General features: G+C 43.2%; 1 protein-coding gene across 7 annotated transcripts in view; it reads left to right on the top strand.

Annotated features, from left to right (window-relative positions):
• The window catches only part of RALB (RAS like proto-oncogene B), a 75,214-nt gene extending 50,224 nt beyond the window's left edge, over window positions 1-24,990 (top strand). For all 7 annotated transcript variants that reach the window (XM_070389191.1, XM_005902050.3, XM_070389211.1 and 4 more), the window contains 4 exons: window positions 6,313-6,472; window positions 14,049-14,257; window positions 20,086-20,263; window positions 23,402-24,990. In XM_070389191.1, the coding sequence (XP_070245292.1) occupies window positions 6,359-6,472; window positions 14,049-14,257; window positions 20,086-20,263; window positions 23,402-23,521 (621 nt within the window). In that variant the 5' untranslated portion in view covers window positions 6,313-6,358 and the 3' untranslated portion in view covers window positions 23,522-24,990. The remainder of the gene's footprint in view (window positions 1-6,312; window positions 6,473-14,048; window positions 14,258-20,085; window positions 20,264-23,401) is intronic.
• The last annotated feature ends 1,387 nt before the right edge of the window (window positions 24,991-26,377 follow it).

Genomic DNA, 26,377 nt, shown 5'->3' with positions numbered 1-26,377 from the left:
CTTTCTTCACGGCTCAGTTCTCCTGCAGGACTGAGGAGATGTCCCCTGACCTTCTGCTCTGGTTTGGAAGTCCCTGCTCTATACTTCTGAAGCCTCTGTGGCCACTTCCTTCAGGGCTCAGTTCTCCTGCAGGACTGAGGGTCATGTCCCCTGACCTTCTTCTCTGGTTTGGAAGTCCCTCCTCTGTACTTTCTGCCGTAGAATCTGTCAGCCCACACTAGAATCATTTACTCAGCTTCCGTAACTAATCACTAGACTTTGAGTTTCTTGAGTGCAAAGAGTCCTTCTGAAATGCTTTCAGTACAAGTAACAATGAAGAGACTCAGAATGACTTAAGCAAATAGGGATTTATCATCTCCAGGGACAGGAGTCTGGAGGGTTGGCATCTGCCATTTCCAGGTCAGGTCCAGGGCCGGGACACGGCTGATCCTCCTGCCCTCTCCTTCTTCATGTCAGCTGCTCACGGGTCATACAGACTGTAGAGCCACCATGATTATTTCAGTTCTTGAGCTCTGAACACAGACACTTTGGCAATATCTGTGGATTTGTCAAACCAGTCCTCAGTCCATTTATTATGGTTTCTTCTAGAGAAACTGACTTTGCATTTTGAAAATAATAGCTCAGAATTAGATGTCTACATGTGTTTGAAAGCACCCTTGCCTCTAATCTGGAAAAGGATTTCTCTATTTTCATACAACTATAATAATTCATGGAAGCAAGGTTCCTTCAGAGAAATAATGTGGCAGGCTGGTGTTCTGGAGTTTGCAGCCTCAGGCACTGGCCTCAGCCCTGTAGTGAGCAATGGTCGTGGCCTAGAAATTCGGTCAAAAGCAGTTTCACCACCTGAGCCTTTGGGGAGGCCTGCTCCTCAACCCACTTACCCTATTTTAGTAACAATTCAAATGTGCTTAATTATCTAGTTAATTGCTTAGAACACTTATTAAAAAGCACATAATTGGAAAGTGAAGAGGAACTAAAAAGCCTCTTGATGAAAGTGAAAGAGGAGAGTGAAAAAGTTGGCTTAAAGCTCAACATTCAGAAAACTAAGATCATGGCATCTGGTCCCATCACTTCATGGGAAATAGATGGGGAAACAGTGGAAACAGTGTCAGACTTTATTTTTGGGGGCTCCAAAATCACTGCAGATGGTGATGGCAGCCATGAAATTAAAAGACACTTACTCCTTGGAAGGAAAGTTATGACCAACCTAGATAGCATATTCAAAAGCAGAGACATTACTTTGCCAATAAAGGTCTGTCTAGTCAAGGCCATGGTTTTTCCAGTAGTCATGTATGGATGTGAGAGTTGGACTGTGAAGAAAGCAGAGCGCCAAAGAATTGATGCTTTTGAACTGTGGTGTTAGAGAAGACTCTTGAGAGTCCCTTGACTGCAAGGAGATCCAACCAGTCCATTCTAAAGGAGATCACTCCTGGGTGTTCTTTGGAAGGACTGATGCTAAAGCTGAAACTCCAATACTTTGGCCACCTCATGCAAAGAGTTGACTCATTGGAAAAGACTCTGATGCTGGGAGGGATTGGGGGCAGGAGGAGAAGGGGATGACAGAGGATGAGATGGTTGGATGGCAACACCGACTCGATGGCCATGAGTTTGAGTAAACTCCGGGAGTTGGTGATGGACAGGGAGGCCTGGTGTGCTGCGATTCATGGGGTCGCAAAGAGTCAGACATGACTGAGTGACTGAACTGAACTGAGCTGGCAGTCTGGTGGCTAAGACTCCATGCTCCCAACATTGGGGGCCCAGGTTTGATTCCTGGTCCAGGGAACTAGATTCCCATATGCCACAAGAAGACCTGGAGCAGCCAAATAAATTATATTTTTTTAAAAAAGAAAAGGAGGAGTGGACTGAGGATCCAGCCTGAGGGGAGCAAGTAGACATGTGATCCCACCTGGAGCAGCCCAAGGTTGGTCACACAGCTGGTTTCCATAGAGATGGTGATCTTTAAATCATCCAGAAAAGGTATGATTATGTTCATTCTTCTCTGTTTAAGAAGACAGGTAGATATTATACATGAAAAATAAAACGAAAACCTACATATATATGTTCTTAGAAAGATTTTAAATATAGGAATTAAAGTATAAGATTATATACGGGTATATGGATTAAAGTATAAGTATATATTGATTAAAATACAAGCAGGAAATAATAATAGCGAATATCTCTGGATGACAGGATGTTTTTCTATTTTAAAGATAGTTTTGTATATTTTCTAAACTTTGTACTGAGCATTGAAGGGGGTGAGGGTATGCCTCCCCCAGAGATGCCACTTTGACATGCTTATTTGAGCTGAAGGCAATTGAAAAGTGACAGACACAAAGAAAAATTCTCTGCCTTCCCCTCTGTACCAGGAAGGGCGGGGTGATTCCTGATCAGCCAGAGATGGCACCACTTAGAGCTGGCACCATGCGTTCGGCCCCCATGTATCTACCTTCCCTCGGTTTCCCACTCCTAGAAGCGCAAGGCCCCTGAGGCTTGTCTTGTCACCTCCCTGCAATACTCACTGCTTTTAGGTTCGGATGCTCTGCGAGCCCAAGTTCTAAGTGTCCCCTTGGAGTCACCACCACTGAGCTCTGCTTTGTGTGTGCAAGATGCACCTGTCTGGTTTTTCCTCCTGAATCTGTCTTTCGTCATTCTGATTTTCAGGCCCTAGCCAGTGAACTAAGATGGGTTTGCTTTCCCCCCACTACATTTTTATTACTTTCTGTAGTAAATACTTTTAAAAAATACCATAGACATTCAGAATGATTCTTTTCAACTCTTGGCCTTTTGATAATGCAGTCCTCCTTACATTTTGGTTTTGTCTTTGTGAAAAATCATCAAATACCTCTCTTTATAATGGCTATCTGCAAAGTCCTGCCTGTCACAGATGCCAGCTCTCCTGGGTGGTTAGTTTCTTAATTGTCTCATAGGATGGAGCTGTGGGCTCCTATCTGGCCTTTGGTTGTAGGAATCCTGAGCTGTCTTCACTGCATGCTGTCCCTGCTCCTCAGGGGTTGTGTTTAGCCCCCTGACCAGCCTGGGGTTACTTATTCTTTTACTTTCTGGCATTGGAGGAGTGCTGTGGTTATTGAGTGTCACGGCACACTTTCCTCGGCCAGGGCTTAGGCAGACACACTTCCTTGTCATCCTCCCCTCTTGGTGCTGTAGAGGAACAGAATTTACTTCCCCCCAGATATGTCTCTTTGGCATACTAATGGTTGTTTTCCAGGAAACAACAGACATGGAAAAAATTCCAAAAGCCATATAGGAGCTAAACTTCTGTAGGAAACATTGACGCTTATCAGGTACAGCTCCGTTTGTAAGGGCGTCTCTGTCGCTGTACCAGGAAGAGAATGATGATGGAATCTCTAGAATGTCTTATCAGTGAAGCAGGCAGGACTTCAGCCTGCATGACAACCTTACCTTGTTTACTGGGCTTCCCTGGTAACCGCCTGAGCTGACTCTCCCCACCCTCAACATCCTCCTTGGCCATTTGAACAAGTGATTCAGTCTGTGTGGGTCTCTCCTCGGTCTGTGCGTTACTAAACTTTGTTGGACTGTCTCTGTTAATCTGTCTCACATCAGGTTAATTCTCAGACCAGTCAGAAGAACCTAGAAGGGTAGAGGGAACTTCTTCCATTGCTTCAAGGGTCTTGGCATCTCAATTCCCAACTGAGAAGAGTCTCAGTTCCAACTTGCCCCTGGCGTGGGCATCTGGTCTCCACGCCCTGTGTGGTGGTAGTTGTTGTTCAGTCACTACGTTATGTCTGACTCTGCGACCCCATGGACTGCAGCACTCCAGGCTCCCCCATCCTTCACTGTCTCCCAGAGTTTGCGCAAATTCATGGTACATTGAGTTGGTGATGATATCCAACCATCTCGTCCTCTCTTGCCCCCTTCTCCTGCCTTCAGTCTTTCCCAGCATCAGGGTCTTTTCCAGTGAATCAGCTCTTCCCATCAGGTGGCCAAAGTATTAGAACTTTAGCATCAGTCCTTCCAATGAGTATTCAGGGTTGATTTCCATTAGGGCTGACTAATTTGATCCCCTTGCTGTCCAGGCAGCTCTCAAGAATCTTCTCCAGCACCACAGTTCAAAAGCATCAATTCTTCAGGGCTCAGCTTCCTTTATGGTCCAAACTCTCATATCCATACATGACTACTGGAAAAACCATAGCTTTGACTATACAGACAAGAGCAGCGGCCATCCAGAACTGTGGAAATATCAGCTCTTACTGCTCTGATTTTTTTCTCCCCAACTTGGGGATTTCTTACTTTGTACTCAGCTCACCTGTGCATGTAATAGAAGTTCTCAACCTTGGCATCTACTGTCATTGCCTGGGAAGTATTTAGATGTTCCCGGGTAGCCCAGACCAAAATCAGAATGTCCCAGGATGTTTATAAAGCTCCCCAGGGATTCCCTTTTGCCACCGAGGATAGGAACCACCGATTTAACATGATGTTTTATGTTACCCAATGATATGTGTGTTTAAACATATTTTACTTTTCTACTGGGAGTATTTTCAAATTACTTTGTCAGAAGTAGGTTTCCATCATGTCTAATTAGAAAAAAGAACTCTCTTACAATGAGATAGGAAGGAAGCTAGCTGTTAAGTTCCTCTTACATGCTAGGCTCAGTGCTTTGGTCTTTCACATGTGTTATTTCATTTAATACTCAGAAGAATCCTGTAGGGTGGGTGATGGTTTACTTGTGTTTGCAGATAAGAAAACTGGCTTGGAGAAAGTGAGTAACAAGCATCTGGGTACACATCTCACAAATGACAGAACCAGACAGGGGCCCATGACATGCCCAAGCCCACCCTTTCTCCTTATGCCTTGACGGATGTGAAAGAGATTTTCCATGCAGATCTTTCAAAATAAAAATCGGCACTTGGTTTATGTAGATTATATGGCAACTCTATTTTAGTTTTTAAAGGAGCCTTCATTCGGTTTTCCATAGTGGCTGCCCCTTTTCACCACATCCTCTCCAGCTTTTATTGTTTGTAGATTTTCTGATGATGGCCATTCTGACCAGTGTGAGATGGTATCTCATTGTAGTTTTGATTTGCAGTTCTTTAATAATTAGTGATATTGAGCATTTTTTCCTTTGCCTGTTGGCTGGCTGTATGTCTTCTTTGAAGAAATGTCTCTTTAGGTCTTCTGCCCATTTTTTGGTTGGGTTTTTTTTTAAGATGTATTTATTTTTGGCTGGGCTGGGTCTCTGTTGTTGGATGCAGGCTTCCTCTCGGGCCGGTTGTGGCGAGCAGGGTCTGTTCTCTAGTTGTCATGTGCAGGCTTCTCACTGCCGTGTCATCTCTGGTTGCGGAGCACAGGCTCTAGGCTCTTGGGTTTCAGTAGTTGTGGCACATGGGCTCAGTTGTCCCACGACATGCGGGATCTTCCCAGACCAGGGATTGAACCTGTGTCCCCTGCCTTAGCAGGCAGATTCTGAACCACTGGACCACCAGGGAAGTCCAGTTGGGTTGTTTTTTGATTTGAGTTCTGTGAGCTGTTTCTATATTTTGGAAATGAATCCCTTGTTGGTTGCATCATTTGCAAATATTTTCTCCTATTCTGCAGGTTGTTTTTTTGTTTATGATTTTCCTTTGCTGTGCAGAAGCTTTTAAGTTTAACTAGATCCCAAGTTTCAGGTATGTGTTGAATGTACTTATTCAGAATACTTTCTCTTCCCACACCACCAAGGTTGTTCTGTTCTACATACTTCATCTCACTTCTGATGAGGCTAAACTGATTTTGAGTAATAGACAGTTGTTTTAGAAAAGTTTAACTCACTTTGGTTCATCAGTGTAAATCAATGTGGAGTAAAAAATTGAGTTTTCCTCCTTTCAACTGTCCTGTATCGTGAAGGGATGCTGATTGTTAAAAGCAGGTTTACTCACCCTTTTCAGAGCCCCTTCTGGTCCCTGGGGCGGGCTGTGTGCATGTGTGTGTTGGAGGTGGGGGCAGGGGCGTGAAGATACAGAGAACAAGGCTGAGGCCCCTGAGCAGTTCCCAGGGCACAGATGGTGTGGGGTCACTGTCTGGCCCCTCCACGGGTCTGATGGGGGCTCTCCTCCCTGCCTCTCTGGTGATGGGGCATCAGATGCGCACACTCGTTTCTCCTCTGTGTCTCGCCTTCACTCTGCTCCTGGTCCATGACTCCGGAGTGGTTGGGGCTTTATCTCTGCCTGGAACCTGAATAAGTGACTTCTCTGTTGGAACATCTGAGTTAGGCTTTTACGGAGCATAGCATTTTCATTTGATTTCCTTCGGCTGGAAACCAAACCACCTCTGAGTCTCTGTTTCTTTCCTTGGCAGCTCTTCCACTGGGTCCTCCAGCCACGTCTCGCAGAAAACCAGCAGGATGGCTGCAAACAAGAGTAAGAGCCAGAGCTCCCTGGCCCTTCACAAGGTGATCATGGTTGGCAGCGGAGGGGTTGGCAAGTCAGCCCTGACTCTGCAGTTCATGTACGATGAGGTAAGACACGCCAGCACACGCTGCCTCCCCATCGGGTCTGCTGTTGCCCTGTCCCTCGTGTGCTTGTTCCCCCGTGCGCTTTAGAGTCATGGGGTAAATTATGTTACAGTGGCTTCTGAAGAGCTTTCCAGCAGGTTCTAACCTGGGTAAGCTCTGCACTGCTGATGTTAGGTGATCATTTCAGCTCTGGCACAGGGTGTTTGGGGTCCCTGCTCCCATTATTCCCGTGATTGAATTATGGCAGGAACATAGGGGGCGCCTTTGCACAGGTGAATCTGAAGAGTGAGCCAGGTACCTAGCTTTGTGACTGTTGATCTGGAGGACATACTGACAGCGAGAGAGGAGGAGTTGTAAGAAATTCATCTTTTCTCAAGTGACAGACATCATGTGTGCTCTAGTTGTCCCACTGGTCAGGGTAAAGTTCCAAGTTTCCATCACTTTCTGAGTGTAACGGCACTGGCGCAAGTCCAGTGTGACGACACAGGCTCGATTCCTGTGGCAAGTGTCCCTGCTTGACGGCCACTTGCCCGTCCTGCGGCAGAGCCCCCAGGCCAGAGTTTGAGCCTCGAGGCCTCTTGCTGGCAGTGTGTTCACATGACACATGCTTTCCAGAATTTGTAAGAGAAGATATCCTCACCACAGTCAATTAAGATCATCCTCTCTTTTCACTAGACTTTGACCCCCTGTCCAGCCGCCTCCTAGGTAGTGTGGGGTTGGATGGCCATGACCTTTTGGGATATGGCTGAGGGAAGTGAGATTAGGGATACACCTAGCAGGGAACCAGTGATGCACATTTGTGTGGTTTGGAATCGCTGGGCATGTGGTTGGGTTATCACCAGCTGTCCCAGTGTCTGCTGCCCACCAGGATTATTCTACCGCCTACCTGACTCAGTCTGGCATGGTGATGGGAGGTGCAGGGCCAGGGGTATGTCCTGGCACGAGTGTGTCCAAGGCAGCAGGCACGGAAAGTGTGTGGGAAGCAGAGGAGGGGTGGGCTCGAAACATGGAGTCAGAAACTGGTCTGGAAGATTCTTCCAGATCTTACAGCCTCTTACAGGGAAGATGGATAGAGGTTGCTGAAATTTGCCAAGAGTCCTCAAACCTTCATTACTAGCAATGTCACGTAGTTGTGAAGTTGTAAACGATCATCAAAGAGAAACTTAAACCAACTAAGCTAGAAGAAAGACTACATGAGTTTTTAATGCTCTATAGGAAATATTTCAGGATCACTGGCATATGACAAGATAGTTCAAGCATATACAGCAAGTGTATACAACATAGGACGGTATTCTAGAGGTGTGCCAGGCAGTTAATTAACAAGACTGTTATTGTGCTGGATTTGGGGAGTCAATGGTATTTGTAGTGTTGCTGTGTAATAAATTACCATACATTCAGCAGCTTCAAACTACACACAGCCGTCACTTCCATTTCCAGGGGTCAGGGGTATAGCCTGGCTGAGCTGAGGGCACTGCCTAGGGTCTCAGGCTGCAGGGAGGGTATCCAGCTTCCTGCCAGCTTGCTGGCTGTTGGCAGATGCAGGATGACACCCTTGGCTCCTGGAGGTTGCCCCTAGTTCTCTGTCGTATGGTCTGTTCCGCAGACAACTCTTCCCCAGCCAGCAGGCAAATCTCTGGTGGTTTAGACAGATCCTCCTACATAGAAATGTAGTCATGAGGTCATTTCATCACAGCTGCCATATTCTATTGGTTTGAAGCCAGTCGGGGTCCCCTACAGTCAAGGGGAGAATGTCACACAAAGGACTCCCGAGGGTGGGTTCACCAGAGTATTTTTACATTTAATAAAATGTATAATGAATTGTGATTCCTTTTCTCCTTGGAGATAATCATTTTTGTATTTAATATTATATGTGTGATTTTGTATTTGTTTCTTTAGAGAGTGCCCTTCAGTGAATAAGCTTCAGGCCAAAACCTCCATCACCTCCTGAGTCATACTCCCCTGTACCTTATCATGAGAAACTTTTTGTTTGTATGTTTTTGCATGACCAATTTCTTTTCTCTAAATTGAAGTATAGTTTATTTATAATGTTGTGTTGGTTTCTGCGGTACAGCAGAGTGATTCAGTTATACATATATTCTTTTTCATATTATTTTCCATTATGGTTTATCACAGGATATTGAATATAGTTCCCTGTGCTGCTATACAGTAGGACCTTGTTTTTTACCCATCCTATGTAATAGTTTGCATCTGCTAATCCCCAACTCCCAGCCTATCCCTCCCCAAGCCTGCCTCCCCCATGAAAACCACAGGTCTGTTCTGTGAGTCTTTCTGTCTCACAGAAGAGTTCATTTGTGTCATAGTTTAGATTCCATGTAAGAGTGATATCATATGGTCTTCATCTTTCTCCTTCTGACTTCACTTAGTGTGATAATTTCTAAGGCCATCCATATTGCTGCAAATGGCATTATTTCATCCTTTTCTATGGCTGAGTAATAGTCCACTCTATGTGTATCACATCTTCTTTACCCATTCATCAGTTGATGACATTTAGGTTGCTTCCACGGCTGGGCTGTTGTGAATGGTGCTGCTGTGAACATAGGCGTGCGTGTGTCTTTTTGAAGTCTTGTCTTGTCTGGATACGTGCCCAGGAGTGAGACTGCCTGACCAGTGGCAGTTCTATTTTTAGTTTCCAGAAAAACCTCTATAGTGTTCCCCATAGTGGTTGCACCAATTTACATTCCCCCACCAACAGTGTAGGAGGGTTCTCTTTTCTCCACACCCTCTCCAGCATTTGTATACTTTTGTTTCTGACACTTGCTTTTATTTATTATATGCAGCAGCAGAGGCCAAAGTGGGGAAATCTAGCAGAATCTCTTTAATTTACCCACAACATTTTTGCATGAGAGAGGCAAATCTCAGGATCTGCTATGGAAGTCTTTCTTTGTTTTTGCTTAAAAATGTACTTTGCTTCCTAAAGTCTTATTTTTTCTCGTGTAACAGAGGCTAGGGAAGAAGAGATGGTGAGGAGAGGAATTAAGATTCTTTAAGGAGAAGGGGTTAGAGGAGCAGCTATTAATGGAGATGAAGGAGGGGATTCTGTGCCGCCTCCTACTCCGAATAATGGGCGGTGTCTGAAGTTGTTGGCACCCACTGGGTAGAGGGCGGGACTGCTGCCAAACACAAACAGGAGACCCCACTCGGGGAATCATCCAGCCTAAATGGTCAGTCATGCTGCTGTCAGGCGGCCTGGCCAGAGACAGCTCAGTGCGGGGAGGTTCCTTTACCACATGGGTGACTGAAGGGCCCTGGATGCCGGGTTCTTTAGAACTGAGCCACGTTTTAAATCCTCAGCCTAATGTACATGAAGACTTTTAGCTATTTGCTTTGTTGATAAGTGAGGTTGGCAATGGGGAGATTTTGGTGGCAACTGCTTTGAGACTTCTGGCAGTGGCTGGTAGTCAGCTGAGTGGTGGCTCAGGACAAAGGGTCTGTGTGAGGCTGGCCTTAGGCTTGGTGTCTTGGCATCTGAGACAGAACCCCAGCAGCCTGGCAAAATCAGCAGGGTGGCTCCTGTTAACAGAATTGTCAGCGTCAAGGCTCTGAGCTCATATTCTCATAATGAGCACGTTCCCTGGCACTGAGGCCCCTCCATGCAGCCACACGGGGACATTTGGACTCCAGTGTCAGAGGACTCAGTGGAACTCCTGCTGCATTTATCCTTGAAAGTTCAGAAATAAGCAACTGAGGTGCTTTACAGTGGTGTTGAGTTCACACTGGGTGTTGGGGTGGTTTTTTTGAGGGAGTCATATATTTGTCTCTTTGGAAAGACGTTAACAGGAGGATACTGCTATGAAGCATGGGCAAATTTTCATATTTTCTCTATTTTAAGATTGTTATATGAGTGTAAGAGAAATTAATACTAAAACTTTTAGTATCTTTACTTTTAGAATTAAAATCATTTGAATTAATAGCTGTTGATTGATAACACAAGGCTGTTTTTCAGTGTTCTACAAAGGGGTCCGTAAGTTCATGTTGATACTTTCAATTTCATTTTTTAATTACTTCAGCTGCTTCAGGTCTAAGTTGTGGCACGTGGGCTCTAGAGCTTGGGCTCAGTAGTTGTGGCACACAAGCCTAGTTGCTCTGCGGCATGTAGGGTCTTCCTGGACCAGGGATCAAACCCGTGTCCTCTGCGTTGGCAGGAGGGTTCTTAACCACTGGACCACCAGGGAAGTCCCTCAATTTGATTTTTAAATTTTTAAAAAATTATAGCTTTATGAAGAGTTCGTGTACCATGAAACTCACCCTTTTAAACTGAACCATTGAGTGATTTTTAGGGTATTCACACGGGTGTGCAGCCATCACCATGATGTAATTGTGGAACATATTTTTCACCTCAAAAAGCGCCCCCTGCACAGTAGCAGCCATTCCTCATTATCGCCCCCACCCGGAGCCTGGCAGCGACTTTCTGTTCCTATGGAGGTGCTGTTCAGGACGTTCTATATACATGGAATTAGTATGTGACCTTTATGTCTGGTTTCTTTCACTGAGCATCACCTTTCGAAAGTTCATCCAGTGTTACAGTTGTATCAGTGTTTCATTTCTTTTTTAAAAAATTGCAGTATAATTCACATACCATAAAATTGACCCTTTTAAGTGTACAATTCAGTGATTTTTAGTATATTTACAAAACTGTGCAACCATTACCACTTATGTAATTCCAGAAAGTTCCCATTCCCCTCAAAGAAACCTAATACCCACTGGCAGTCACCTCCACCCCCTCCCACAGCCCTGGCCACCATGAATCTGCTTTCTGTTTCCACAGACTTGTCTGTTCTACTCGTTTCATGTAAATAGACTCATATATGATCTTTTGTGTCTGGCTTCTTTTACCTACCAAAATTTGTCAGGGTTCATCCAGGTTGTAGCATGAATCTGTTTCCTTACTTTTTACAACTGAATAATATTCCATTGTCTGGATATGCTATATTTTGATATTCATTTGTCAGTTGATATTTGGTTATTTCTACCTTTGGCTATTATGGGTAATGCTGCTGTGAACATTAACCTACAGGTGTTTGTGTGGACACCTCACATTCTCTTGGGTGTGTACCTTGGTGTGAAATTTGCTGGATTATATGGTAACTCTGTTTAACTTTTTGGGAACTGCAAAACTGTTCTATATACAGCCACACCATTTTACAATTTATGAGGGTTATAATTTCTCCATGTTCCCACCAATGCTTGTTATTGTCCATCTTTTTGATTACAGCATCTTCAGGTCAGTCGCTCAGTCGTGTCTGACTCTTTGCAACCCCATGAATCGCAGCATGCCAGGCCTCCCTGTCCATCACCAACTCCCAGAGTTCACTCAGACTCATGTCCATTGAGTCAGTGATGCCATCCAGCCATCTCATCCTCTGTCATCCGCTTCTCCTCCTGCCCCCAATCCCTCCCAGCATCAGGGTCTTTTCCAGTGAGTCAACTCTTCGCATGAGGTGGCCCAAGTATTAGTGGGTATGAAGTAGTAGCTCATGGTTTTGATTTACATTTTCCTAATGACTAGTCAGGCTGAGCATCTTTTCATGTGCTTTTTGGCTATTTGTATATCTTCTTTGGATAACATCTATTCAGATCCTTTGTCTATTTTTTTTTTCATTTCATTTGGTGTTTTCTTCCTTTGCCCATTTAAAAATCAATATTTAACTTTAAAATTGTTTTCTTATTGAGTTATTAGAGTTATTTATATATTCTGAATACTAGCTCCTTATTAGATACAGTCTTTACAGATATTTTCTGCCATTCTCTGGGTTGTATTTTGACTTTGGTGGTGTCTTTCAAAGCACAAAATTTAAAAATTTTGATAAAGTCCAGTTTATCTATTTTCCCTTTTGCTGCTTGTGCTTTTGGTGTCGTATCTAAGAAGGCATTGCTAAATTCAAGGTTATGAAGATTTCTACTTTCTGTTTTCTTCTAAGAGTTTATAGTTTCAGCTCTTGTATTTAAGTCTTTGCTCCATTTTGAGTTAATTTTTGTATGTGATGTGAAATAAGGGTCCCAAGTTCATTTTTTCACATGTGGATATCCAGTTATACCAGCATGAAGTCAATTTTAATAGTACATTGCTGTCATTAAAATTATCCCCTGAATATCCTGACTTATAACATTAAAATACTTATTTTATGAATGATGCAATATAAAGAAAATAGCTCTGTATCATAATTACTAAATAATGTAACCACTGAGGGAAGTTTAACATTTCTTTGAAATTTTTTTGTCTTTCGTCTCTTTTAGTGGGTTGTATTCTATCCAGATATTCTGTTTTAAAGTTTCTTGAATTAATTCATTTCTCTGCTGGGCTACATTGCCAATTTAATATTCATTTACATTCGTTTGTTTCAGTTTTCCTGTTTAACAGCTTTTCTTTTGCTTTGTCCTCCCAGGGTGTTTCTTTGTTTTTAGTAGCTGCATAGTATTCCATTATGTAGATCCCTGGCCTGGGCAGTGGGGTGGTTTTTAACCTTCTGTTGTCACGTGTGGTACCACAGTGAATAACCTTGTGTGTTCCTGTGCACGTGTGTCTGTAAATTAGATTCCTAGGAGGAGGACGAACCTTCTCCAACTTGATTAGGTGTTGCCATATTTGTCTCCATACAGACGATATTGTTGTCTCCTCCCACTAGCAATGTGCAAGAGGGCCTTTTCCCCAAAGTGTGTTGTCAGACTTTGGGATTTTTTGCCAGTCTGGTAGGTGAAAAATGGTATCTCTGTGTAGTTACCATTTTTATTTTATTAGTGGGTATGAACATCTTTTCCTGTGTTTAGCATCACACATATTTATTTTTGTGTATTATTTGTCTGTTGCCACTTTTCCCCATCAGCTTGGTCTTTTGTCTCTCCCTGTTTCTAGTTAATATATAGCTCTTTGTGATACGGCTTTAAATACTTTTTCCCTGTTTGTCGTTTGTCTTTGTTTATAGTGTGTTGTGCCATACAGAAGTTTAAAAATTTTTTATGTAGTCTAATTTATCAATTTTTTCTTACATGGCTTCTGGATTTTGAGTCATAGTTAAAAAGGCCTTCCCCACTTCAAGGTAATAAAGGGATTTCACCCATGTTTTCTTCTAGTTCTCGAGTGTTTTGTTGTTAACATTTAATCTTGACCCATTTGGAGTTTATCTTGTTGTACAGTTATTTAAGCCTCTTGGTGCCTCTTGACCAATTACTTTTCAGATGAGTTTTATAATTCTGTTGATTATGAATAAGAGCTTCCATTTCTTACCCTCACCAGTGTTTAATTATAATTGTATACTGACAAGAATATTGCCAAGCATTCTGCTCTCTGCTTGGTGTCCTCATCTGTAAAATGGGAATATCTGCTCTTACTGTTTTTAAACAAAAAATTTAAATGGTAGAATTGAAAGGAGCAAAGAACAGAAATACTACGTAAGGGATTATCTTTATTTTATAGTGCCTTACACATGGTGTGATAATTATCCACACTCAGTACTCAGTTGATAATAAGCAAAGTGCCCATATATTGAAATTTATTTCTTTGGCAGCTTTTCTTCTCTCTTAGAACTTTGTTAATTACTGATCGTGTTGTCTGTTTGCTCAGTTCGTGGAGGACTATGAACCTACCAAGGCTGACAGTTACAGGAAGAAAGTGGTCCTCGATGGGGAAGAGGTGCAGATAGACATCCTGGACACGGCGGGACAGGAGGACTATGCGGCCATCCGTGACAACTACTTTCGGAGCGGGGAGGGCTTCCTGCTCGTGTTCTCCATCACCGAGCATGAGTCATTCACAGCAACTGCCGAATTCAGGTGCGTTTGACGAGAAATAGTCTCCAGCAGGCCCTGTGCCCTCGGTCGTGTCTCAGCCTTGGAAGGAGTTTGGGGTTAAGCATACACCTCCAGGGTTGAGCCTTCTTATCAGGAACAAATCTGTCTAAAGAACTTTCTGGGGCTTTATGGATCTTGGCACATTATAGCTCATCGTTTGTTATATTTTCTTTGGGCTTCCTCGGTTTATAATTTCCAAATATAAATGATCTTAATGAAGGATCTGTTGTCCCTAAAGAGGACAAAGCCATTCCATATAGTCAGGAACCTGTTAGTTTTCATGTAAATCCTGAGAGGCAGGGGTTGGTAAGAGTTAACGATCTTTACCTCTTTTCATAATTTTGCTAAAAAGTGAATAGTTCTGCTCTACTTTGAGGTTTCTGAGACCTCCGATGTCAGGAGATGGACGCCAGGGTCAGAGTGACTGTGTGCTGCTCCCATGGGACACGTAACCCATGGAGTGGGAAGCGCCGGCTTTGGGTCACACAGAGCCAGGTCTGAATGCTGCTCCCATGGGACACGTAACCCATGGAGTGGGAAGTGCCGGCTTTCAGTCACACAGAGCCAGGCCTGAGTCCCTGCCCTGTCACAGTCTTGTGACCCAGGGCAAGTGTACTTAGTGTTCTGTTTCCTGTCCTGAAAATCTCTTACTGATGAGATGAAATGCTGTTAGGCTAAATTTCCCAAGTAGAACCATCATTGTGTGGTGGCCTGTATCTTCTCACCATATGGGCACGTGGGGAGTGTTCACTGCCATCACTTATTTGAAATCATGAAATTCATTGTTATAAAGAAATAGTGTGCAGTGTGCGGGCTCAGTGCTCCAGGGATTCTAGCAGGTAAGATCTCTCTCTCTGCCCCATCCCCTTGCCATCTTTTACACACCTTGGTTTTTCATCCCCCCTCCTTGGAAGCAGACCTGTCCAGATGACTGTTCATATTTTTGGTTGCCAGGCATGGTTTGCAGGATATCTTAGTTCCCTGGCAAGGGACTGAACCCACAGTCCCTTGGCAATGAGAGTGCCACGTCCTAATCACTGGATGGCCAGGGGAGTCTCAGATGACTTTTTATTCTAAGAACCAAATCTAGAGGGGAAGAAGAAAACAGTGATTTGTTTTTTTCACTCTTTAGCAAGTTCTGGTCAGAAATGAAGGCCATAAGCCAAAGATGAAACTGAGGAAGCCAAAAATGCCCTCAAGGTGTGGAAGGAACATCAGTGAGCTGGGAGGGAGGCCTTGGGGACCCTTGCAGAGCAAGGGGAAAGGAGGCAGGTAGAGCCTCACTTTGTCATCCTCATGGTCTCTAGTCTCCCGAGGGTGAATATCAACAGTTCTCGGCAACTAGGGTGTGTGTGTTGTGAGCAGTTAAATGGCTAGGATTCCCTGGGAGAAATCCTGTGAATTTGGAGCTCTCTCTGACGTAGCCAGAGGTTTCCGAAAGTAGCCCCCATGTTCACAGCTAGGCCTGCCTCCGCACAGTCCCGCTGGATGCCTCCTTGAGGCAGAGCAGGGCAGCACACACACCAGCTTGTCTCTCGCCCCGTCCTGAGTCTTTGCTTTCCCGTCGGCCCCAAGACTCCCCAGAAGGGGATGTGCTGACAGTAGAGGTCACCTCCGAGAGTAACAGGGCCACCATGTCCTGTCCCCGGGTCACCACAGGCACCTCCTCCTGGGAGAAAGGCTTTGTTTGGAAAGAAGGGAAAGGACAAGTTAGTGCTTGTGGCTTGAACTCTGGGCAGTTAAAAGAAGAGCCCTAGAGCTGCCCAGGTTCCCACGGTGCACAGGATGCGTGTGGGCTATCTGAGCCCTTATGGTTAAACTCAGGCACTTCGCGCCTGTTAGCAGTTTAAAAACAGCACTTCTGCATTTATCTTCCAAATGGAAAAGCCCCAACATAAATAAAACATTAATATACTATCTTTTCCTTGAAAGTTTTCCTGGACATAATCCATAAACTAGAGAAGTAGTTTTGTTACATCAGAACTTGGTGCTAGTTTATCAATGAGATCATTAGTCACGCTTCTGTAAACCTAATGAGCCAGAAAGCAGTCAGTTTTTATTGCTCATCATATATACTGACCACATAACTTCTAAACACAGCATGCTCTTTGACACCTGTGAAATGCAGGATGTGGCAAAACTACTTAGAGGCAATTTTCAAGCATCTACTTACTGTTTTTTCTTTTTCATTTTTCTTAAAGGGAAGGATATACATATTAGGAGTTTGGAATCCACACTACTGTATATAAATTAAACAACAAGGACCTACTGTATAGCATAGGAAACTATATTTAACATTTTGTAATAACCTGTAAGGGAAAAGAATATGAAAAGGAATATATATACAGCTGAATCACTTGATCATACAACTAAAAGTAACACAACACTAAATCAACTGGTGCTTCAACAAAAAAATGTGATATCTGGTACTTCAATTGACTGTATGGAAAAAATTTAAGTATTTTTATTATTATGAAATGTCACCCTATATTATATAAAAATCAATACAGATCTCCACAAAATGTTTTTGAAGGGGTCTTTTATAGAAGTAGACATGTTCCCCCTGGATCAAAATAATGGAAGTGGAATATTTACTTTTTTTAAATACGTGTTTTTGTTTTAATTTTATTTTTTAACCTTACAATATTGGTTTTGCCATATATCAACATGAATCTGCCACAGGTATACACATGTTCCCCATCCTGAACTCTCCTCCCTCCTCCCTCCCCGTACCATCCCTCTGGGTCGTCCCAGTGCACCAGCCCCAAGCATCCAGTATCTTGCATCGAACCTGGACTGGCGACTCGTTTTCATATATGATATTATACGTGTTTCAATGCCATTCTCCCAAATCATCCCACCCTCTCCTCTCCCACAGAGTCCAAAAGACTGTTCTATACATCAGTGTCTCTTTTGCTGTCTCATATACAGGGTTATTGTTACCATCTTTCTAAATTCCGTATATATGCGTTAGTATACTGTATTGGTGTTTTTCTTTCTGGCTTACTTCACTCTGTATAATAGGCTCCAGTTTCATCCACCTCATTAGAACTGATTCAAATGTATTCTTTTTAATGGTGGAGTAATACTCCATTGTGTATATGTACCACAGCTTTCTTATCCATTCATCTGCTGATGGGCATCTAGGTTGCTTCCATGTCCTGGCTATTATAAACAGTGCTGCGATGAACATTGGGGTACACATGTCTCTTTCAATTCTGGTTTCCTCAGTGTGTATGCCCAGCAGTGGGATTGCTGGGTCTTAAGGCAGTTCTATTTCCAGTTTTTTAAGGAATCTCCACACTGTTCTCCATAGTGGCTGTACTAGTTTGCATTCCCACCAACAGTGTAAGAGGGTTCCCTTTTCTCCACACCCTCTCCAGCATTTATTGCTTGTAGACTTTTGGATCGCAGCCATTCTGACTGGTGTGAAATGGTACCTCATAGTGGTTTTGATTTGCATTTCTCTGATAATGAGTGATGTTGAGCATCTTTTCATGTGTTTGTTAGCCATCTGTGTGTCTTCTTTGGAGAAATCTCTATTTGGTTCTTTGGCCCATATTTTGATTGGGTCATTTCTTTTTCTGGAATTGAGCTGTAGGAGTTGCTTGTATATTTTTGAGATTAGTTGTTTGTTGCTTCATTTGCTATTATTTTCTCCCATTCTGAAGGCTGTCTTTTCACCTTGCTTATAGTTTCCTTTGTTGTGCAGAAGCTTTTAAGTTTAATTAGGTCCCATTTGTTTATTTTTGCTTTTATTTCCAATATTCTGGGAGGTGGGTCATAGAGGATCCTGCTGTGATATATGTTGGAGAGTGTTTTGCCTATGTTCTCCTCTAGGAGTTTTATAATTTGAGGTTTTTTGTATTTCCATACAAATTGTGAAATTATTTGTTCTATCTCTGTGAAGAATACCGTTGGTAGCTTGATAGGGATTGCATTGAATCTGTAAATTGCTTTGGGTAGTATACTCATTTTCACTATATTTATTCTTCCAATCCATGAACATAGTATATTTCTCCATCTATTAGTATCCTCTTTGATTTCTTTCACCAGTGTTTTATAGTTTTCTATATATAGGTCTTTAGTTTCTTTAGGTAGATATATTCCTAAGTATTTTATTCTTTTCGTTGCAGTGGTGAATAGAATTGTTTCCTTAATTTCTCTATTTTCTCTAGCAATCAGAATCCAACAACACATTAAAAAGATCATACACCATGACCAAGTGGGCTTTATCCCAGGGATGCAAGGATTCTTCAATATCCGCAAATCAATCAATGTAATACACCACATTAACAAATTGAAAAATAAAAACCATATGATTATCTCAATAGATGCAGAGAAAGCCTTTGACAAAATTCAACATCCATTTATGATAAAAACTCTCCAGAAAGCAGGAATAGAAGGAACATACCTCAACATACTAAAAACTATATATGACAAACCCACAGCAAACATTATACTCAATGGTGAAAAATTGAAAGCATTTCCCCTAAAGTCAGGAACAAGACAAGGATGCCCACTTTCACCATTACTGTTCAACATAGTTTTGGAAGTTTTGGCCACAGCAATCAGAGCAGAAAAAGAAATAAAAGGAATCCAAATTGGAAAAGAAGAAGTAAAACTCTCACTGTTTGCAGACGACATGATCCTCTACATAGAAAACCCTAAAGACTCCACCAGAAAATTACTAGAACTAATCAATGACTATAGTAAAGTTGCAGGATATAAAATCAACACACAGAAACATATGATTTTTAAAAAATAATTTTAGAAAGCTGATTATTTTTAGTGGAGGTCAAGTCTGATGTGCTACAGGTAACGGTTACTTTAGAGAAGATGTTTTTGAAGTACTTTTCTGTAGGCCTTGGAGTATTTAATTTTCTCCCACCACTTTGTAGTAGAAAAATTATGCACGTTGAAGTAGGGTTCCTGCCTCACAGAACTAGGGGGAAGGGCAGGGGGGCCACACATGCAGATTAGAGTTGAAGCAAGAGTTTTACAAACCATACTTACTGTTACTACTTGAGCATCCCTCTGGTGTTTCTTTGCTTTTTTGTAATATTCTATTTCACTGAGGTAAAAAGAATTACCAGTTGTACTTGCTACACTGATTTCATGGTCTGCTAATAGACTGTTCCTTTCTATATTCCTGTGGCTCAGACAGTAAAGAATCTACCTGCAATGCAGGAGACCCGGGTTTGATCCCTGGGTTGGAATTAAGGGAATTTCAACTGGGTTGGGAAGATCCCCTGGAGAAGGAAATGGCTACCAACTCCAGTATTCTTGCTTGGAGAATCCCATGGACAGAGGAGCCTGGAGAGCAACAGTCCATGGGATCACAGCGAGTCAGACATGACTTTACAACTTACCACTTGAACTTTCTATATTCTTACAAAGAAATGACTTTTTTTCTCCCAACGTAATTATTACGCATTTTGTATATAAAGATATTTCTTTTATCTGATTTCTATCCCAGAGGGTCCCAAGTTTTCCCTTTTTTGGTTTTGTTTTTGCAGAAGCATAAATTGGGGATGCTGTTGAAGTGCAAAATCCTGGGCTCCTACCCAGACATTTACTTATGGGCCCAGGAACCTGCATTTGTAATGCGCACCCCGAGTAACTCTAGTGTGGCAAACTGAAACCAGACTTGAGGAACTCCAGTTAACCACAGGGTGGAGGGGGTGCTTCCTCAGGAGGGGCTGTAAATGGCAGCTCCCTCAGCCATGCCCGCTGTCTTGCCTGGGTTGGCAGAACTGGGCTCTTCATCCAGCCTTCTTAGCTGCTTTCTTCTTGATCCACCACCACAGGGAACAGATCCTCCGCGTTAAAGCTGAAGAAGATAAAATCCCACTGCTCGTCGTGGGGAACAAGTCTGACCTGGAGGAGCGGAGGCAGGTGCTAGTGGAGGAGGCCAGGGCCAAGGCCGAGGAGTGGGGTGTGCAGTACGTGGAGACCTCGGCCAAGACACGGGCCAACGTGGACAAGGTGGGTTGTCCCCCGCCCGCCATCTGCTGCTCGTGGGGGAGCTGCTCTGGGGAGACCGGGGTGGCGGGGTGGGGAACGGATCCTAGCATCAGGACGAGAAGCACAAGGGATGGTCCAACCCACACGCCAGCCTTTGTCAGGTGCGTGCCTTTGGCCAAATGGAAGCCCAGCGGGTGAGGCCATGGCTGTGGAGGCCCTGTCCTTGCACACTCTGGGGGCAGGGCTGGCTGTGTCAGGTGCCCTCTTGGTTTTGCTCTTATTGACGGATTGGGTGGGCTTCCCTGATAGCTCAGTTGGTAAAGAATCCACCTGCAATATAGGAGACCCCGGTTCAATTTCTGGGCCGGGAAGATCTGCTGGAGAAGGGACAGGCTACCCATTCCAGTATTCTTGGGCTTCCCTTGTGGCTCAGCTGATAAATAATCCACCTGCAATGCAGGATACCTGGGTTCAATCCCTGGGTTGGGAAGATCCATTGGAGAAGGGAAAGGCTACCCACTCCAGTATTCTGGTCTGGAGAATTCCATGGACTTTACAGTCCATGGGGTTGCAAAGAGTTGGACACCACTGACTGACTTTCACTTTTCACTTTCACGAATTGGATAGATTTGTCCTTTTCACCTTCCTATCCCCCTGTAGAGCCCAGGAGTCCTGTCTTTATAACTTAGTCCCTGCATCATAGTTTCTCCCAGGAATTGGCTCTTTAGGGAACTCTCTCTTCCTCAGCCCCAGAGTACTTTCTCATTCAAACGCCTGTAGCTAAGGAAAGGATAACCTTGACAGTGATAAATACCAACAGTTGAAAAACCACCTTCCAGCGATGCAAGGCCTTTTAAATGCATTATTGTATTTTTTTGGCCATGCTGGGTCTTCACTGCTGTGTGGGCTTTTCTCTAGATGCAAGGAGTGGGGGTACTCTTCATTGCAGTGCATGGGCTCTATGGTGTGTGGGCTCAGTAGTTGCGGTTCCCAGGCTATAGGGCACAGGCTCAATAGTTGTGGTGCACACAGGCTCAGTTGCTCTTTGGCATATGGGATCTTCCGGGATCAGGGATCAAACCCATGTCTCCTGCATGGGGGGTAGATTCTTTACCACTGAGCCACAAGGGAAGCCCTTTAACACGTTATTGACTAGAGACATATTATAGCAACAGGCGTTAGTTTCTACAAAGATCTGTTTGTCAATAATGTGTTTTTTGGAAGAAAAAAAAATTTCAGAGTGGTTACCCCAGAGCATCTAAAGCTGAGACTTTCTCTCTGCCGTCACCCTGTTCCTCAGCTCTGACATCATAACATGGCTCCCGTAAAACCTACATATATGGCTTTGCAGCCAAGTAGTGGACACATCTGCTCCATCTGCACAGCATCTGAATCCCCCCCACTTCCTTCTCACTTCTCCTTTGCTTCTTTCCTAAAGAGCAAGAAATATGATACCAAGCGCTATTGTAGCCAGCTGGAAGATTTAGGATGTTGGTGTCAGGAGGGCTTCACTCTGGAAGCCTCTCCAACAACATAAATCGGTTTAATTGTGTCTGGAGTGTGAAGCAGGTTCCTTCGGCAGCTCCTTTTTCTCTGTTAGCTCTTACGTTGATTCTTGTATGTTTCCAAATCTTTCCATTTTTATCAAATAGTTTTCTAGCCATAGAATTACAACACACAGGAAATCCAGTCACATACTTCATTTTTTAAAAATCAAGATGACTTGCTGGGCATGGAACTGTGGACGTGGGGAGCAGGGGCTGTCACAGAGCGGCTTGTCATCTGCCCTTCCTGCCCCGACCTGCTGGACCTGCCAAACAGGAACCAGCAGAAACTGATGACCAACAGGCAGCATTGTATTCACTTGTCAACAGTTCACAGGGAAGGGGATTGTTGATAAGACTGGCCAGTGAACAGCTTGGTCAACATTTGATGCTGGACATACACCCTTCCCCCTTCTGCCTTTTGCTGTTAGAAAATCCAGCAATATTTGAAGCTGTTCTCAGTGACTATTGGGCTTCCCTGGTAAAGAATCCACCTGCAGTGCAGGAGACCTGGGTTTGACCCCTGGGTTGGGAAGATTGCCCTGGAGAAGGAGATGGCTACCTACTTTAGTATTCTTGTCTGGAGAATCCCATGGACAGAGGAGCCTGGCAGGCTACAGTCCATGGGGTTACGAAGAGTCAGACAAGACTGAGCAACTGACACTTCAGCCACTATTGGGCGGAGCAAGGGGTGTGCTTTCCTGAGAGACTGAAGGGAAGGAAGGGATACTTAGGTTAGCCTGATCCAGTTTGGGGGATCCTTCACTATACCCTGAGCTGGTGGTGAGTGCCTGTGGAGCCCTCATTCAGAAAGCTTGATCTCACTTTCCCTAGGAAAGTAACAGGAGTCTGTTGTTCTGTGCAAGTGTCCAAAGGTAAAAGCCTACTCTGAGTCTCACATTTGGCATCTTCTCCATGAGAAATCATGAACCTTTCTTTGTAGGAGGTGTATAATCATTACCCAGGCATGGGTGCTGGGAGCAGATGATGACAATCCGTATCGAAGTAACACACTAGCATTCACAATAGGTCTCATCAGCTCCTGAAGAAGCCCCTTTAGCTGACATCAGGGAGTGGAGGCGCAGGTGTGGGAGGAGGGGACAGGTTGCTCTTTCTGCTTCTCCCCGACCCCTGAGAACGTAAGTCTGCTGCTTGGGGCTCGTGATGAGGTTCCTGCCTTTAGGGTTCATTGTTTCAGGAGTGGGTACTCGTGCCTTCCTTCCGTCTCCTGGTGCTTGGGAGGTACTGGGAGGTTTGAGGACTGTTATCACTCTCAGTGTCTGTAAGTTTCACAAACTGCTGTGGCTCAGTCCGGTGATGTTTTATCCCTCATCATACTTACCCTGAGAACAGCTTTTATCATTCTGCAGTAAGCCACTGGATGCAAGAACAGCGTGATGCTTCTGTCCGTGTGATGTGAGCAGAGATATCTCCTTTGTAGAACCAGAAAATGCTTTTAATGTTAATTGTTCTCCTTTGCTTTAAACCTTTTGTTTTTGATGACCCATGGTTTCTAAGAATACATTTGGCTTGATGCTTTAAAATGTGACCACATATCCTGCTTGGTCAAACTGCTTCATTACATCATGAAATGGCTTTTTCCTCCCCACCCCAGGTGTTCTTTGACCTCATGAGAGAGATCAGGACAAAGAAGATGTCAGAAAACAAAGATAAGAATGGCAAGAAAAGCAGCAAGAACAAGAAAAGTTTTAAAGAAAGATGTTGCTTACTGTGAAGGCCCAGGTGCTGGACCAAGTGTGTCGCCACTGAGGACCGAGGGCGGGTTCCTTGAGACAAGACTTCCGTTGACCTCTCAGCCTGTTCCTGTGCTCCCCAACCTCCTTCACACACACTTCTGTAAATGGGGAAAAATATCTGTGACTCGTTGGCTGGCAGAAGAAATAAGTCCTTGACCCTGCCGTGGGATGGCTCCTTTGTCAGGAGGTTGCAGAGATTGATCTCTCTTTTCCTCCCTAAAGTTAACCATGAATGTAGTGCAGGGGTTAGCCAAGTGTAGTTAAAAAGACTGTCCTTGTTTCTTCTTTTTTCCCCCCAGTTTGATGACATTAGTATCTCCTGCTTTGAAATAAAAATGTCTTATTAGCTCTTGAGAGGCAAGGAGTGGGGTGAGACTCCCCTGCTCTTGTCAGCTCCACAGTAGTTCTCAGAAACACCCATTAGGTTCTAATGACGCTGGAAAATTCAGGGACTTTTTGGATAAGTCTTTTGGCCATACCCTGTGGACTGGAAGCAGAGCTAAAAAAAAAAAAAAAAAAAAATTTTTGAGTTGGGCCAAGCAGGTCAATACCAAGCTCAGAAATCCTTCTCAGTATGAAAGTTGCATTCTTCAGAGTTAAGTATCAGCCAGTCACAGGCTGTGCTGGTTCCTCTTCTGTAGCATCCTGATTTTTGTGAAGGAGCTTCTTTTTAATAAAGGAAGATTCAAGATCAGTATACTTTATAATAAATGAAGATACAAGATCAATATACTTTATAAATGATACTTTTCTAATAAGAATTTAAAAAATCCTTTGGCCAAATCCTCTCCTCATTGCCAGTCGTGAGGTCCCGCCCCTGCTCCTCTACCCGTAACCAGCACACTCCATCCTGACCATCTCCTTGCTGCAGAGGCTGAGAAGACCTTTTCTCTTGTTTTCTTTCAGTGTATCCTCAGTTCTTCTGAAGTACGTGATGAGTTAAAACTGTGTTCTGAACTGAAGCCAGAGCTGTGCCACACACCTGGCTACCTCTCGTACAATTGCTCAGTAAATGCTGAATTTAAAATCAGAAGAAGTGGAACAGGATAAGAAAAGCCAGTGCCCCTTCACATCTGAGAGCTGGTTGCTGTATCTAATATAAATTTGTTTCTGAGACAACCATCTAGTTAAAAAAAAAGGTTTTTATGGATGACATATCATTCATGTTTTTTGTGTCAATATTCTGAATTCAGCAATCAGAAAGTTTTTCATCAGGAAAAGATGACTGATAGAAACCTAGTACTCAGCATATTTTTCCCCATTTTTCAGAAGTGACATTTCACATAGGTGCCAAAAGTGAATTGGGGCGGGGAGAGTGGGAACCTTTGGAATTTATGGTTATTACAGAAATTGTAGAAATTATGATCTGACTGGAAAACAACCTTGTTATCTCCTCCCAAAGAATCATGGGCTTTTTTCAATTAAAAAAAAGCAGAAATTCAGAGTTTTTCAGAATTGAAGCCTTTTTATTTTATCCTTTTGTCATACATGTGAAATATAAGTATTAAACAAATTGACCACAAATTATTCATTATTGTTCTTATTAGATGTTCTATAAACTTTATTTCAATTATTTTTTTGAATTGTGCTGTGGGAAATAAATTTTTTGATATAAACAGTAATTTTAACTAAATCTTTCCTTTGGGAGAGATGACTCTTCCTAAAATTTAAAAAAGTTGAAGGTAATCACATTGTTGAATTTTTTTAAACCATCTTTTTCTTTTCATCAGTTTGTCACCTTTTGACATCAGTTCCAGTTGAGAGTAGGAAGGTTTGGAACATGTACAAATTAATTAAGTGTGGTATGAATTGTTGCATCCTATGGAAATTATTCTTGGTGTATGCCAATAGTACATTTATGAAATTATGTTTAATGGGACAGCAATCAGAAATGGATCTTCCCAACACAATAATTTTTATAGATGAGATTCTCATAGAAAAATAAGTAATGTTATTTATAAATTTGAAACATAGTCCTTGCTAAATGACTAGATACTGTATCTGTAGCCTAACATCATTTTCCTGAAATCTTCCTTCTAGACATATCTGAACACCTACTTGGTGTCAGGCTCTGTCCCAGGTGCTGAGATACTGTGTTGAACAAGATAGGCCAGAGCTTGATTCTCCTGGAGCTTAAGCTTTAGTGAGGAAAGAGACAAATAAGTGAAACTATCATAGCTCTGATGACCATAAAACTGGGTAAAAGGAAATGTTCCTGGGCCATAGAGCTGATTTCAGTTGGGATGGTCAACAAGTTTGTGCAACGTCACTAACATTCATTAAGAGACCCGAATGAGCCACCTAAGCTCCCAGGCTCGGGTGCAGCTGGTCCAGGAAAAAGCCCTAAAGACCAGCAGATGGCCACAGTGTGATGAGTGGCAGAGTAGCAGAAAAAGGTGTAACAGGCTATAGTTCCATAAAGTGATGTAGAGGAAAAATACCCACACATATCAGTTTCCTACAAGTGTCCTAGTTCATCGAATATCATATACCACTGATTTTAAAACATCACCATAATCTATGTACCACTAAGAAAAAGCCTGCCAATTGTGTGAATCCATCCTGATTTCAGTGACATGAATACATGGGGGAAAAAGGATGCTTTAGATTAGGTGAAAAGGATATGTAAATTTACACTGAGATATAAAATTCACCTCTATTGGTCTAAACACGGTATTATAATACTATAGAAGCTTAACCATGGATAAGTATTAACAGTGCGGAAGCACCCGAAGTTGAGGTGGGACCCAGAACAGCACCAACAACAGTGCACCCTGTGAGCCTGCACAACTCGTGAAAGGGGACACAGGGCACACTCACAGGTGAGCAGCTCC

This window comes from Bos mutus, chromosome 2 (genome assembly GCF_027580195.1).
Source record: "Bos mutus isolate GX-2022 chromosome 2, NWIPB_WYAK_1.1, whole genome shotgun sequence".
Classification (NCBI taxonomy): domain Eukaryota; kingdom Metazoa; phylum Chordata; class Mammalia; order Artiodactyla; family Bovidae; genus Bos; species Bos mutus.
The sequence above is the reverse complement of the archived record's forward strand: the minus strand, read 5'-3'. Positions and strand labels throughout refer to the sequence as shown.